Genomic DNA, 14,522 nt, shown 5'->3' on the forward strand with positions numbered 1-14,522 from the left:
CTTGGGCTCAGAAGCATAGCTGGGGGCCAAGTGGCCGGAGAGAATTCCCTGATGATGCTGAGCCTGGGGGCCACAGCCCTGGGGTGTTACCCCCCACCTGCTGTTTGCAGCCTCTCTGTGTGCTGGGTCCAGCATGAATGTGTGTGAGGAACTCAAGCAAAGGGGGGCAGTTGCCCAGGGCTGCGGGCTGTAGACATGGCCAATGCTAGTGTCTCCAACATTGTCATGAGAGCAAGACCATCGCTGCCCCTTATAAGCGAGGAGAGTGTGGCCAGGGAGACAGGGCAGGACCCCCATCCCTCTGTCCCTCTGTGTGTCACTTACACCTGCTGGTCCATGAAAGCAAGACTTCGGGGACAGTCTGTAGATACACAAGCTCCTATCATGATAGTCAATACCACAATCAACATTGCGATGTTTTTTTTTTTTTAAGATTTTTATTTATTTATTTGAGAGACAGAGCGAGCTCAAGCAGGGGGAGTGGCAGGCAGAGGCAGAGGGAGAAGCAGGCTCCCCGCTGAGCAGGGAGCCCGATGCGGAACTCGATCCCAGGACCCTGAGATCATGACCTGAGCCAAAGGCAGAGGCTTAACCGACTGAGTCCCCCAGGCGCCCCTGCCACCAGCCATTTCATTTAAGTTTTGCTGTTAATCTAATTTTTGCTTTTGGTAAGGAAGGGTTTTGAGTTGCTGTGTGTGTTTCCCAGAGCTACAGCTCAAGTCCAAGGCAGGCCCCTGGACTGGCACGCGTGAGCATTACCCTGGGGGTTCGTGGGGTCCGCCAGGAAGAGTCTGTCTCTTCTCTTCTCAGGGTCCGCACTGCAGAACGGGGAGGGAAAGCCTGGGGGAGGCCCCCTGGGCGTCGCCCTGGTGTCCGTGACCAAGGAGTACGAGCCGCACAAGGCAGCCGTCCGGGACCTGACCCTCACCTTCCACAGAGACCAGATCACTGCCCTGCTGGGGACCAACGGCGCCGGGAAAACCACCGTCATGTGAGTCCCTTTTCATCCTCGTCGCACACGGACTTTTAATAACAGTCTCAGTTCGGGGCGCCTGCGGGGGCTCCGTGGGTTAAAGCCTCTGCCTTCCGCTCAGGTCATGATCTCAGGGTCCTGGGTTCGAGCCCCGCGTCGGCTCTCTGCTCCATGGAGAGCCTGCTTTCTCCTCTCTCTCTGCCTGCCTCTCTGCCTACTTGTGATCTCTGTCTGTCAAAGAAATAAACAAAATCTTTAAAAAAAAATGCAAATGTAAAATTAAAAAAAAAAAAAAGAACAGTCTCCATTCAGCTGAGATCAGATTTGTTTTCCTTCATTTCTGTTTTGAGACAGAGGACCGGGCCCCTCTCCCGAGCCGCTCTGTGCTCTGGGTGGACCGTTACATGGTGGGGGCGGGGGGGGGGCTGGGGTCTTATCCCTAATTCTTTTATTCCCAGCAAGTAATGCGCCATGGTTTTACTTCAGTCTTTGGGAGCCCAAGGACACTTCTCACCGTCCTACGCTACGTTGAATTTTGCTCGCGTATCCGGGAAGATGAAATTTGGCACGATGTCTGCAAATGTTTAAATCGCCTGAGTAATTTTTCTTTCATGTTCTGCTCTTTGTGTGGTTGTGTTTTTTTTTTTTTTTTTGGTTTGTTTTTTTTGTTTGTTTTGTTTTTTGTTTTTTTTTTGTGAAGGCTTGACTTTTGGTTCGGGGTTCATTGGCTCCAGATTTGTTTAAAGAATCCAATCACAGGATCCCACAGGAATAAAGAGCTTAAAAGTGGAGGGCTCACAAAGCAGTCCGAGGTCATTTAGGTTAGACCACGGCCATTGTCGAACTTGTCCTGCGAATAAACCCGTTTCTCTGTTCTTTTTCAGTAGGACTAAAGCATGCTTAGCTAGACAATGAAAAGGACCATATGCTTCAAACTCCTTTTTTTTTTTTTTTTAAGATTTTAGTTATTTATTTGAGAGAGATTGAGAGTGTAAGTAAGGGGAGCAGAGGGAGAGGGAGAAGCAGGCTCCCCGCTGAGCAGGGAGCCCGATGCAGGGCTGGATCCCAGGACCCTGAGACCATGACCCGAGCCAAAATCAAGAGTCAGAGGCTCAACTCACTGAGCCACCCAGGCACCACTACTTTGAGCTTCTTTAAAAAAAAAAAAAAAAAAAAAAGATTTATTATATTTTATTTAAATTCAATCAATTAACATAGAGTGCATTATTGGTTTCAGAGGTAGAGGTCAGTGATTGATCAGTTGCATTTAACACCCCGTGCTCATTCCATCGTGGCCTCCTTCGTGCCCGCCACTCGATTTCTCCACCCCTCCCCCACCTCCCCTCCAGCAGCCCTTAGCATGTTCCCTACAGTTAAGATTCTCTTATAGTTTGCCTCCCTCTCGGAGGTCCGCATATGTTATCTGTCTTCCCCTTCCCCTGTGTTCATCAGTTTTGTTTCTCAAATTCCACATAGGGGTGAGATCATATGATCATTGTCTTTCTCTGATTGACTTACCCTCCTTTGAACTTCTTGAGAAAAGTAGCAAAATAACATGCAGAAAGCTTCAGAAATCTCAACTAGGAGGGAAATCAAAAAGGGGAAAAAAAAAAAGGAAAGTTTTCCTTTTGGCGTGGATGCTGAACGGAGGTGGAGAGGCCACTGAGTATGTTTTGTGGTGTTTTCGGGTGGGAGTAAGCATTCCGTGGCACAACGGAACGACTCTGAAAGCTGGCCTCCCACACCGTGCTCTGGCGAGCTCACATTTCTTAAAGCGTTCAGCAGAACAATTAGACTTAAATTTGGAGTTTCTTCAAGTTTCGAGGTCCCCGCATGCGTTCCTTAGGGGGCCCGTCTGGGACGTGTCTGAGTCGCTCTGGGCAGTATGCTGAGCTCCAACCCTGGTTTGACTCACGCACCAGTGACCATCATGGTGGTGAAACAGAGCATGTTTCCCCCTCTTGGTGCTTTCCTGTGCCCCCTCAACCCTGACCCCCAAGTGACCACAGATCGGAGGTTTGTCGCTGTAAAGGAGGCTGCCTTTTCTAGAATGTCATGTAAATGGAATCCAGTCTGGCTTATTTCATCGCACTGATGCCTGGGGGCTTCCTGGTGGTGGTGATGCGTCCACGGCTGACCGCCCGGCCCTGGGCTCTGTAGAGGCCACAGGGTGCTTGTCCTTACTCCTGGTGTGGGTGGTGGGTGAGCGCATCTCCAGCGGCTGTGACCGTCTGCGGACACATGTTTCCCCGTCTCTTGCGGGAGTACTTAGGGATTTGCTACATGCTGTGGTGGGTGTATGTATAATTTCTTAGAAACGTGAAAACAGTCTCAAACCTAAATAGTAAGTGCTCTGAGATGACGGGGTTCCCCAGCTTCCTTAGGTCGGTTCGGACCAGCGAGCTTCCAAAGAGGGCCAGTTGAGGGAGAAGCTGACTCCCCGCTGAGCAGGGAGCCAGATGCAGGACTGGATCCCGGGACCCTGGGATCGTGATCTGAGCTGAAGGCAGACGCTTAACGACCGAGTCCCCCAAACGCCCCAAACACGCCTTTCTTGAGCTGGTTTCCTTATCTGTAAAACGGAGCTGGATTTATAATTTTAAACTCCCACGCACTGGAACTGTCTCTGATCAGCATATTGAGGGGAGTGTAAACGTTGTCATAAGCCCACGTTTCCAAGATGAAGCCAGCCAACGTCCCGCGGGGTGGACAGCAGGCCGGGGGGAGGTCGCCCTGGGGAGGCCCGGGTTGCTGGCCTTGGAAGCAGCCGCTGCCTCCGTCCTCTGCTGATTTCTTTTCTCTGGCAGATCCATGCTGACGGGACTCTACGCTCCCACCTCTGGAACCATCATCATCAACGGCAGGAACCTGCAGACAGACTTGTCCTCCATCAGAAAGGAGCTGGGCGTGTGTCCGCAGCAGGGGGTCCTGTTCGACAACCTCACCGTCCGCGAGCACCTGCTGCTCTTTGCCTCCGTAAAGGCTCCACAGTGGACCTGGAAGGAGCTGAGTCAGCAAGTCGACAGGTCAGGACCTGCCGGGTCTTCGTCCTCCTGCCCTCTGCCCTGTAAGGTGGTGGTGGGTGTAGGAAGAAAGAGAGGCTTTAAAAACATCTTTGGTGTCTTTATTTATGAGAAGAAAACCCTAGCAAATGGTTTTTTTTTTAGAGAGAGAGGGAGCACAGGCAGGGTAGGATGGGAATAGTGGCAGAAAGAGACAGAATCCCAAGCAGGTTTCATGCTGAGCAGGGAGCCCGACACGGGGCTTGATCCCATAACCCTGAGATCACGACTCGAGCTGAAACCAAGAGTCGGTCGCCTAACCGACTGAGCCAGCCGGGCTCCCCCTGAACTGGCAAATCGCTCTTACCTGTGGAGTCAGGACACCGCCGCCAGCACTGGGTTTCAGAGAAGGTTCTCAGGCAAGACTCTGAATGGGACTTGGTCTGTCCTCTGGGGGGAGGTGGGGGGCACAGGTGGGAATGTGTGGCTCGGTCTGCACGTGGAAGGTTTGTGTCTGGGGCTCGGGAGATGACAGAATGGGGGGTGGGCTGAGAACAGGCTGCCAGGAGCCCAAGCGGTCCTGAGGAGGGGTCGAACTTCCTCACACAAGCAGGTGCGCATGGGCGGGGGCGGGGGGACGACCAGCCTCGGCTCTGGTAGGCTTATCCTGTGACCCCAGAGCGGCGTGCACAGCGCTGGGAGAGACTGGGGGCAGAGACCGCTGTGAACAGGGCCCATGAGAACCCACATGGTGGCTTATGACTTTGGTGGTATTACTGGAAACCGAGCCGGGCAGGTGAAATGACTCGCTGCCCAGTCCCTCCCTCTACACGGCCGCCGTCCTGGCACTCGTCCCCGTCAGCTCACAGCTGTGCAGTGCTGCTGCAGGGATGCGGGGGTCCAGCCGTCTTCCCGCGGCCACGCTGGGTCCCAGCAAACTCTGTGACTGCGCTTAAGTCAGGTTCCTAACAACGCTGTCTGGGCTTCATCTTTTTTTTTTTTTTTTTTTTTTTGGATGTAGGTGACCCTAATAGTTACCAGTTGCTGTGTGTTACTTAGCAAAGAAGCCAATTTGCACAAAAGCAATCAGAGTGAGGTCATGTTTTAGGACAGCACTTCTCAGTTAGAGGGAGCGGAAGCTGAAAGCGAGGGATTGGGAGCCAGCACAGTCCGAACTGGGTCCGGGACCGGCCCTCGATGTCGTAGGGCTGTTAGCCTGTGTTCCAAGGGAGGTGGCATCCCCAGAAGACTCTTTAGAGAGATCGTCTGTCAGGAGGGCAGGTCGCTACTGTTTTGCCCTTAATTTGGCCTAGAGGGGATAAGAGAAGTCCAAAGGGGAATGTTATGAGGACTTTAGTTGAGGAGATGACGTTATGTGGTTTCATTGTGGGGTGTGCTGGGGGACTCCAGCATGACAGTGGTAGGTCATTGGTGGTAGGTCATTGAGGTCCCGAGAGCGGGTAGACAAGGGAGGGCAGAGGCTTGAGCGCTGGGCACTTGGACGTGAAGACAATGGAGGGATGCGTGGGACCAGCCAGGGGTGAGAAGGAGAGACCGTGGGGAAGGAGAAGACAGGTCCATGAGGGAGGAGGGACGGTCAAGCACGTCAGATGCTGTTCGGGGTCAAGGGCCATGAAGACTGAGGAACTGCTTGTGGGTTTAGGACATGGAGGTCGTTGGTGAGCAGCCGGAAATAGAAGCAGTTTTAGGAACATGATGGGGAGGAAGATGTTCTTGGAGTCCATTAAAGAGGCAGTGGAGAGAGAGGGAGCAGAGGGGGGACAGTGTCAAGATGGAAATGTGATGTGGGGAGAGGACGGGTGTTTCAAATACAGAGCAAGCGGAGAGGAGGGTGACCTGCCCGGGAGCTGTCCTGTGTGCTGGGGAGAGGGGAGGGCCGAGGGGCGCAGAGCCCGCTCAGGGGCGATGGGAGGAGGTGAGCAGAACGTGGGGATATCACGCTCGCAGAGGAAGGGAGGGAGGGCCTGGGGTGAGTGGAGGACAGTGGGCAGCTGAGTGTGGTGGGGTTGAGTGATGCTGGGGGCCAGGATGAGCTGGCATCGACCTTGGGGGGGGGGTCACGAAACGACAAGGTCCAGGGTGCTGCTGGCTGTGAGTGTGTGTGATGGGGTTCAGGCCTTGACAGAGATTGGAGGGGTTTGAGTCTTACCATAAAGATGTTCTTAGGATGTACATGCTTGAGGTCATCTGATCTCTTACTGGCTCGATGTTTCTGTTTGTTTTCTCAGCCGACTGATCTCTGGTTGGTGTGGATGAGGTGGTTTTAGGAGTCAGGAACTCTGCTATAGTGGGGTCACCAAGGTTGGGGGGGGTGACCATGTCGCCGTGGGAACAGAGGGCCTAGACTAGAGGTTGTCTACTGAAAATGAACCACTTGTCCCCTCCTCCCAACCTGGGTGTTGTCTCCAATGGGAACACCTGAAAAGCAGGCGCCTAAGTGACTGGTATAAATTTTGGTTGAGATTCACCCGATGGAAAATGCTGAGTCACACTTGCACCAGACACAAGGAGGGTCAGGCCCTGGGAAGTCCCATGAGCTCGTCCTGGGCCAGGACGGAAAGTGTGTGAATAATGAAATGGACAGGACACATTTATTTAGGGATCCGGCAAGGAAGTCCTTGGGATTTCGCCCAAATCTTTGCCTAGGATTCTGGAACTTTCTGGAACCAGATGGTTCTTGACGCTCAACTCTGTGGAAGCCTTGATTCGTCTCCCATCCAGCCTCATGTCTGACTGGCTGTTGGCGATCCGGGAGTGAGCAGGACGCCCGCAGCTCGGTGGGGGCGGGAATCGACTTCGGTCTGAGTGCTCTGGGCAAGGCTTGGGGAGGCCGCTGCTGGCGGGGGTGATGTCAGAGGGCCAAGACAGGGATGAGGGTCTGTGGAGTTGACAGTGGACAGTGGGGTGCTTATTTGGGAGCAAAGAGTGGCCCACAGGAGGCGAGGCCTGGCTGGGGAGGCCCTCCTTGCACGGGGTGTCTGAGACCAGTGGCTCTTGCTCAGACGCTCCCCGGGAAGGAGCCGGCGGCCGACTTTCACAAGAACGGCAGCTGAGGAACCGTGCGTTGCTGGCGGCATCTCCCAGGAAGTTCTCCGTCAGGAAGGCGGGTGGCTGCCAGCATAGGGCATGTGGGCTGGACGCACCGGGGTTCTGCAGACTGTCCCTTGGTGGGTGCTGGAGCTGGGCCTCTGCCTCGCGCCCTCTGACCCCACTCGCCCCCAACCAGCCCACTTTCTCCCAGCATCCTGAGGAAATGCAGGGCCCTTGAGAATATTCTCCACCAGGAGGAGACGAGCATTTTCCAGAAACAGCCCTTGGTGGGTGCTGCTGTCCAGGCCTCAGTCGGGGCCCGTTGGCAAGACTCCACCTGAGCCTCAAGAAGGTGCGTGCCACCGTGGCAGGCTCACGAGCGGGAGTGGCTTCTAGGCTCCTCTGGGTATCCATGGCCTACCCGAGCTTGGCCGTTAGTGGTCCTTTTCGGTGGACTGAAGTCTGCCGCAAGGCTTTCCGGTGTTCGGGGGAAGAATGGGGGCTTTGTTTTTCTTCCAGAACTCTCCAGGACGTGGAGTTAACGCAGCATCAGCACAAACAGACCCGCGTCCTGTCCGGAGGCATGAAGAGGAAGCTGTCCATCGGCATTGCCTTCATTGGCACATCCAGGACCGTGGTTCTGGACGAGCCGACCAGCGGGGTGGACCCTTGCTCACGCCGTGGCATCTGGGACATTCTCCTCAAGTACCGTGAAGGTAGGAACGGGGTGTCCTTCCACTGGAAGGAGCCAGGTTAAGCCCCGTAAGGACACATTACCTTATACGGAAGAAGGAATTGTCACAAAGAGGGTATAGATCAATCTGTTAATTTTTATTATTTATTTATTTAAAGATTTTGTTTATTCGTTTGAGAGAGAGACAGAGAGAACACAGCAAGGGGAGAGGCAGGGGTAGAGGGAGAAGCAAGCTCCCCGCGGAGCTGGGAGCCCGATGTGGGGTTCGAGCCCAGGACCCTGAGATCATGACCTGAGCCGAAGGCAGAGGCTTAACCATCTGAGCCACCCAGGGGCCCCTATTATTTTATTTTTAAAAAGACTTGTATTTATTTATCTCAGAAAGAGGGGGGGCATGTTCTCAAGCTGGCGGAGGGGCAGAGGGAGAGGGAGAGAGAGAATTTCAAGCAGACTCCATGCTGAGTGTGGACCCCAACTCAGGGCTCGATCCCACGACCCCAAAGTCATGACCTGAGCTGAAACCAAGAGTCGGAGCTTAACACACAGAGCCACTGGGGCCCCGAGGTGCATCTGTTCCATAACGTCTCTGGTCTGCGAGGATTTGCCCACTTTGTGTCTCATCTCCTAAACCGACTGTGACCAATGCTTGGTAGATATGATTTCGGTAGAAATCGTATTCATCCGAACTGGGTGCCGTTCTGGAATCCCAGGTTGTTAGAGCAGGTGTTCTAGCTGGCGTGTGGAACGAGCCTCCTCTCCTTTGGTGAGGGAAGCACGGCACGGAGGGGTGGGTGTGTGGATGGCGCAAGGCTCCAGCAGAAGCTCGCTGAGCCCTGGGTGGCCGGGGGTGCTGGGCTAGGCCTTCCCGTGTCCCATTTGTCCAGTTGAGGCTTTGGGCGGGCAGTTACTGACCCCACCTGTGGCTCTTTCTCTGATCTTGACAGCTAAGAAGGCTTGGCGTAGGTATTTCACGTAGAAACACCCAAATTTGGAAGGAAGCGGCAGGGGGAAGGAAACCGGACTTGGGTGCAGGAGGGAAATGGACTGGTCACCACCAACTCTTGAGAAACTGTTCTGCTTTTTCTCTCTTACCTTTGCGTGTGGAATCTTCTGACCCCATCTGGAGCCTCTGTGTCCCTGGGGAGATGAGGACTTGCCACGTGAGACATACAAAGACAAAGAGCCAGAAAGACACCCCGTGTTTCTTAGCATTCAGAGGGCCGTGCCCAGAGGACTCAGGCCATCATCTTTGTCCTGAGGAAGAAGAGATGCCTTGTCTGTCCCTTATGCATTGTCATAAGGCTGGGATCAGGGAGGAGGACGACACTGAGGAAACATGAAAAAGCCATCGTGTTCCCTTCTGTCCCAGGAACATGGGGGGTGCAGGCCCGGAAGACAGCAGGGAGCAGGAAATCCGAGCCAGCCGCTGTGACCTTCTGTTCCTTTCTGGGCGTTGGCCTGAGAGGGGGGAGCCGTTACACCAGCAAAGCAAGGCTGTGTCCATGGCATGGGCTCATGGGACCTCATGCAACCTTGCCATGGTCCCTGAGGCCAAGCAGGGCGCCAGAGCCCAGGCAGGCACCCAGAGTTGGTGTCCCACACATTTGTGGGCCCTGGGCGTGGGCACGGAGCAGGGCGTGGGGTCTACCAGGGAAGCCAGGACAAAGGCTCAGGGCCAGCAGCCAGCCGGACCCAGGTGAGGCCCAGGGAGCAGGGGTGCTCCGTGCCGTGACCTGACCCCTATGAGGCTCTACCTAAACTAGGAAGGTCATCACCCCAAGATCACAGGATGCTGACCGCAGCGTCGGACATCCTGGTCCTTACTCATTGCTGTGAGATCGCAGAGCCCTCCCTTCTCCACTTGCTTAGGTGCCCATAGGGGAGAGAAGTCACAGAATGGGGAGCCCCGAGCCTTCTGTGTATGGGACCCTGAGCCCCACTGGCGGGATAGAGGAAACAGAGATGAAGCTAATTCAACCTGCACTGAATAGTTTCTGGGCCCTCCCGGGTGGGGCTGGTAAAGAAGACAGGCGGGAAGCAGACCAGCACGTGCTTCCGTTGTTTCTGAGCCCGCGGTCCCCCCCGCGCATTCCGTACCCAGCCTGCTGCTCTCGTTGGTTTTCAAAACCAGAGATCACTCTTCCAGGCTCGGTGGTCAGAACACTGAGTCTTGAGAATAACAGTGTCTTCCGACAGCAAACCCGACGCGATGCGATTCTCAGACACAGACCGCTGTCTTCAGATTCTGGTGTTACACTTCCTTGTTTTCTCCCTGTCCTTGGTCGGTGAGTCGTGCTTTTGGCGTTCGGAGGGCCAGTCAGTGAGACGTGAGCAGATGACATAGGTGGGACCACAAGGAAATCAATTCTCAAGAGTCAGGATGTGTGGCTGGTCCTGGACAGAGCCCCAGACCTGCCGGTGTTTGGGATGCGGATCTGCGGGCTGGACAGAATCTCTCCCTGCTGGGCGGGACGGCCCCGTGTGGGCAACGCGGTGCACCCGGGGCTCAGGGTACCTGGGATCTGATCCGCCGTTCCCTCCCTCCTGCGATGCATGGCGCTGAGCGCTTGAGTGGGACGGGGCTCGCTTGGAAGAGGTCAGGAAGGGAAAGATGCCGGAACAAACTAGCGCACAACTAGCGATTCTGCTCACGCTCCCGTTGTCCACGCCTGCCTGACCCTGGAGAAATGATCCTATTCCTCGGACATCAGGGTTCTCGCTTGTGGGATTTTGGGAGGAGGAGATGTACTGTGTACAGAAGGGTGGGGCTCAGTATGGACAGCTGGGGGTTCGGTCAATGACACTTTATTGTTACTGCTGCTAAAATAGACAAGAGGGGCACCTGGGTGGCTCAGTCCATTAAGCATCTGCCTTCGGCTCAGGTCATGATCTCAGGGTCCTGGGATCCAGCCCCGCATCGGGCTCCCTGCTCAGCTGGGAGCCTGCCTCCCCCTCTCTCTCTGCCTGCCACTCCCCTGCTTGTGCTCACTTTCTTTCTATCAAATAAATAAATATAAAGTAAAAGATCAAAAACAACAATTGTTTCTGCAAAAGGTGGCCCCTGGGCTCCGTAAAGTCTGTTCCTGGGGTGTCCCCTGGCTCACGTCCCCACCTGCCCGCAGGCGGCCCCCTGCCCATGTCCCAAGCCCACTGTCTGCAGTCAGGGTGGCCGCTCCTCTCCTGTCACGTGTGGTGGGTGAGTGTGCGTGGTCACATCATCCCAGACCCTGGAGGAATTCAGCGCAGACTGGCCACTTGGCCCGCCTTAATCAAATATAGTGGCCACTTCGGTGGAATAAATATAGCGTTCCCCATAAGTGGCTGCGGGATTATCCTCTGAAGACCCGTGGTGGGGCCTGAGTATCAGAGGAGAGACAGAGACGCCCTCCCAGCCTTTTAAAAAAATTTTCCTCCACGGCCTTGCAGGGGTGTGCCTGTGAGCGCAGCGGGGGCGGCCAGACATGGGCCCCTCTGTGTCACCCTCTGTGCATGTTTCTGGCCCCTGTGACTCACCAGGGGATGGAGGATTTGTAAAAACAGCATCAAAACCCCCAGGGCCCCCGCAGAGGAAGAAGCATCCCCTCCGGTCTGCGTCTCTATTTTTTTGGTCGTAAAAATCAGCGGTGGTCTTTGAATTGTCTCTGGGCCCCGCTCCCCCCCCGCGCCCCCCCCCCGCCAAGGTGATCACGGTGCCAGCTCTGACCCCGCTGTGTCGGGATGCAGGTCGGACGGTCATCTTCACGACCCACCACCTGGACGAGGCAGAGGCGCTCAGTGACCGCGTGGCCTTCTTGGAGCAGGGCCGGCTGCGCTGCTGTGCGCCCCCCTTCTGCCTGACCGAGGCCTATGGCCAGGGGCTCAGCCTGACCCTCACCAAACAGGTAGGAAGCTGGAGCAAAGCGGCAAGTGCTGATTCTGCATCCAGTCTGGTCCTCGACGCTCCCGGAATCCAAAAGGAGGCCCGGGACAGGTGCAGGAACGGGGAACTGGAGCAGGAAGGAGGCAGGATGTGGTGACGGTGGTGTCTGCGGTGGGCTCGGCGGCTGGCGAGGCAGGGCTGGGGGAGGGCGGCCGCGGGGCTCCCGGTGGGTAGGGACGGGGGAGGCTGAGCTGCGCGCAGAGTCACTGGTGGCCCCGGACAGAGTCACTGGTGAGGGGTGGGCTAGAAAGAGAGTCGGTAATTGAGCCAGAGCCTCTGGGCACAGCAGCTGGGATGTGCAATGAATATTCCTGGGCTGAGTGGGGCCGTGAGCCCCTGTGACCACAGTGCATCGTGACCGAGAGGAACCAGACTGGGGTCAGAAGTCCCTGACAGGTAACAGCCCATCCCGGGTCTGGCCAGGCAGCATCATGGGCCAGGTGCTCCAGAAGTGTTTTTCTGACAGCGAGGGCCCATCTAGGAGGCTAAAGCTTTCCGCGAAAGCAGCCCGGGATGAGTGGGGTAAAAGGCGCATGTCAGAGGTCCCGTCAGCACGGGGTGGGCAGGGGTGGCTCTGGGCTTGGGGTCCAGGGGGTGTGGGCCCTGAGTCAAGCTTCCTCTCTGACTTGGGGTGAGTATCTCACTGTCCCACAGTGGTTCCTTCCCTCTGTGGGTGGGGGACCCTTGTCCCCCCTTTAAGAACACCCAGCCCCGTGTCCTGTAGTCCAGAAGGGATTCTCCCCAGGAGCGGCGAGTGTGTGTGAGTGCAGCCCTCCCCGGGCCTGCCCGTCGCGCCTGGGAACCAACAGCAAGACGGGCGCGGGAGGCTCCGTCGGAAACATTCAACGTATCCTTGACGTGCTGTTGGCTCAAGTGATACGTCTCTCTCCCTTTCGCTGCTTCGCACTGGAATTTCGCGTGTGAAATCGGATGACCGAAACTTGGTGCTTTGGGACTAAGGCTCCTCCTTCCTTTTTGGGACAGCCTTCTGTTCTGGAGGCCGATGACCCGAAGGACATCGCCCGAGCCACGTCTCTGATACAGACCTACGTCCCGCAAGCTTTCCTCAAAGACAGCAGCGGCGGGGAGCTGGTCTACGGCCTTCCCCGGGACGCGGACCGAGCCGGCTTCAAAGGGCTCTTCCAGGCCCTGGAGCAGAACCTGCACAGTCTGCGCGCGACGGGCTTCGGCATCTCGGACACCACGCTGGAGGAGGTAGGCTCGAGCGCGCCTTCGAGAACTGCTCGGCGCCCCGGTGCGGGCGAGGCCGCGGGGAGGCGCGTGAGGGAGGACGCGGCCGTTTTTACTACTTCCAGGCTCTCCTCGAGCCCCACACCGCACATCCCACCCCCGCCCCGCCCTGTCTCTTGGGTCTGAGCCGGGTGACATCCCGTCTCGGTGTGGTTTCTCAGCAGCGTGAGGCCAGTGGGAGGCAGGGCCGGGCATTCCCTCCTGGAGGAGTGGCCACGGGTGTAACTGAACCAAAGGCAAACCTTGTTTGGGGGCCTCGGGGTCGGCCGAGCTTGAGTCGAGTTCTAAGTTTAAATTGTTATTATAGAAAGTGCTACAGATTTAGAATAAAAATCCAGTGACGCTGGGGCACCTGGGTGGCTCAGTCGGTTAAAGGTCCGATTCTTGATTTCAGCTCAGGTCGTGATCTCAGGGTCGTGGGATCGAGCCCCGCGTTGGCCTCCAGGTGGAGTGTGGAGCCTGCTTAGGACTTTCTCTCTCTCTCTCTCTGTCCCCATCACCCGAACACACTCTCTCCCTCTCCCTCTCTCTCTTTCTCTCTAAACGAAACATAAAGATCCAGTGACACAGACTAAGATTTAACGATCTGGAAGGGATCTTGGACCCCGTCTCTTTATGGGTCCGGACTAGTTCCAGGGGCGGTGAGCTTTGTAATTCGTAGTTGGCACAGAATCTGAAAGAGTATTAGAAACCTTACATGAGAATTAAAGTATCACGACTTTCAGAGTGTCCGAGTCTGATCTTTGGGCTGTATTTGGATGAATTCGGGGGCTGGAGGCGCATCCCTGGGTTAGCCTCGTGAGAGGAGAAACAGCCGTGTGCATGCGAATCAGCATCGTTCCAAGTAGATGCTGCCCATAGCTTTGGTCTGGAATAAAATGGTCATGAAAGGTTGTAAAACATAACAAGATCTGCTATATTCCAAACTATTTAAATGCGAACACTGTCCCTTGTTATTTTTCCCATATTAAGGGTGAGGCTCAGAGAGGCTGGCTTCTTTACCCTAAATCCACAGCTCATCAGCGGCAACGAGGTAGGGTCCCCGAACGCGCCCATGACTTTGCAGGAGGTGCTGTGTGTCTATTTGGCTCTCCTGCACCCCATGGCGCCCAGCGCGATGCCCCACACCAGTGTTTGCCTAATAAATACTTTCTGAATGAACCGTGAGCAGGACACTTCTAAAGATATGTCCAGCTTCGGAGAGAACATTGTAGTGGAAAAGACGTGAGCACTGCCCCAGCCGGTGCTAATTCAAATCCGTCTCCCTTCCAGTGCCTAGGGCCTTGGATAAATCACTCAACTCACGAGAGCTTTGGGTTTTTGATCTTTGAAATGAAGTAATTAGAATGTTTTACTTGCTTATTCCGTGCACTGACAATAACACATAATACATCCTAATGTTTGCAGTGAGCCCGCCAGAACGGTAAAGATTCCTCCTGCCCAAGGAAACACGGGGTGTGAAATCGTTGTCATGGCTTTGGAGTGATAGTGAAGCAAAGTCGCATCTTCTGTGGGGACTTGGGGCAGACGCCAGGGCCTCCGGGGAACAGCAGGAGGCAGGCGAGTTTCCCAAGGCCCTGTCCCCCGATGGGGTGAGGCAGGGCGCGTCTGGTGTGCCCGACGGACGTGAGT

General features: G+C 55.5%; 1 protein-coding gene across 1 annotated transcript in view; it reads left to right on the top strand.

Annotated features, from left to right (window-relative positions):
* Nucleotides 1-14,522, top strand: part of ABCA13 (ATP binding cassette subfamily A member 13) — a gene marked incomplete at both ends in the record, with an annotated part of 337,321 nt that overhangs the window by 168,895 nt on the left and 153,904 nt on the right. The window contains 5 exons of the mRNA XM_080818179.1: nucleotides 811-991; nucleotides 3,781-3,999; nucleotides 7,546-7,742; nucleotides 11,444-11,601; nucleotides 12,624-12,854. Of these exons, the coding sequence (XP_080674305.1) occupies nucleotides 811-991; nucleotides 3,781-3,999; nucleotides 7,546-7,742; nucleotides 11,444-11,601; nucleotides 12,624-12,854 (986 nt within the window). The remainder of the gene's footprint in view (nucleotides 1-810; nucleotides 992-3,780; nucleotides 4,000-7,545; nucleotides 7,743-11,443; nucleotides 11,602-12,623; nucleotides 12,855-14,522) is intronic.

The sequence above is a fragment of the Martes martes genome (assembly GCF_963455335.1).
Source record: "Martes martes genome assembly, chromosome: 11".
Classification (NCBI taxonomy): Eukaryota; Metazoa; Chordata; class Mammalia; order Carnivora; family Mustelidae; genus Martes; species Martes martes.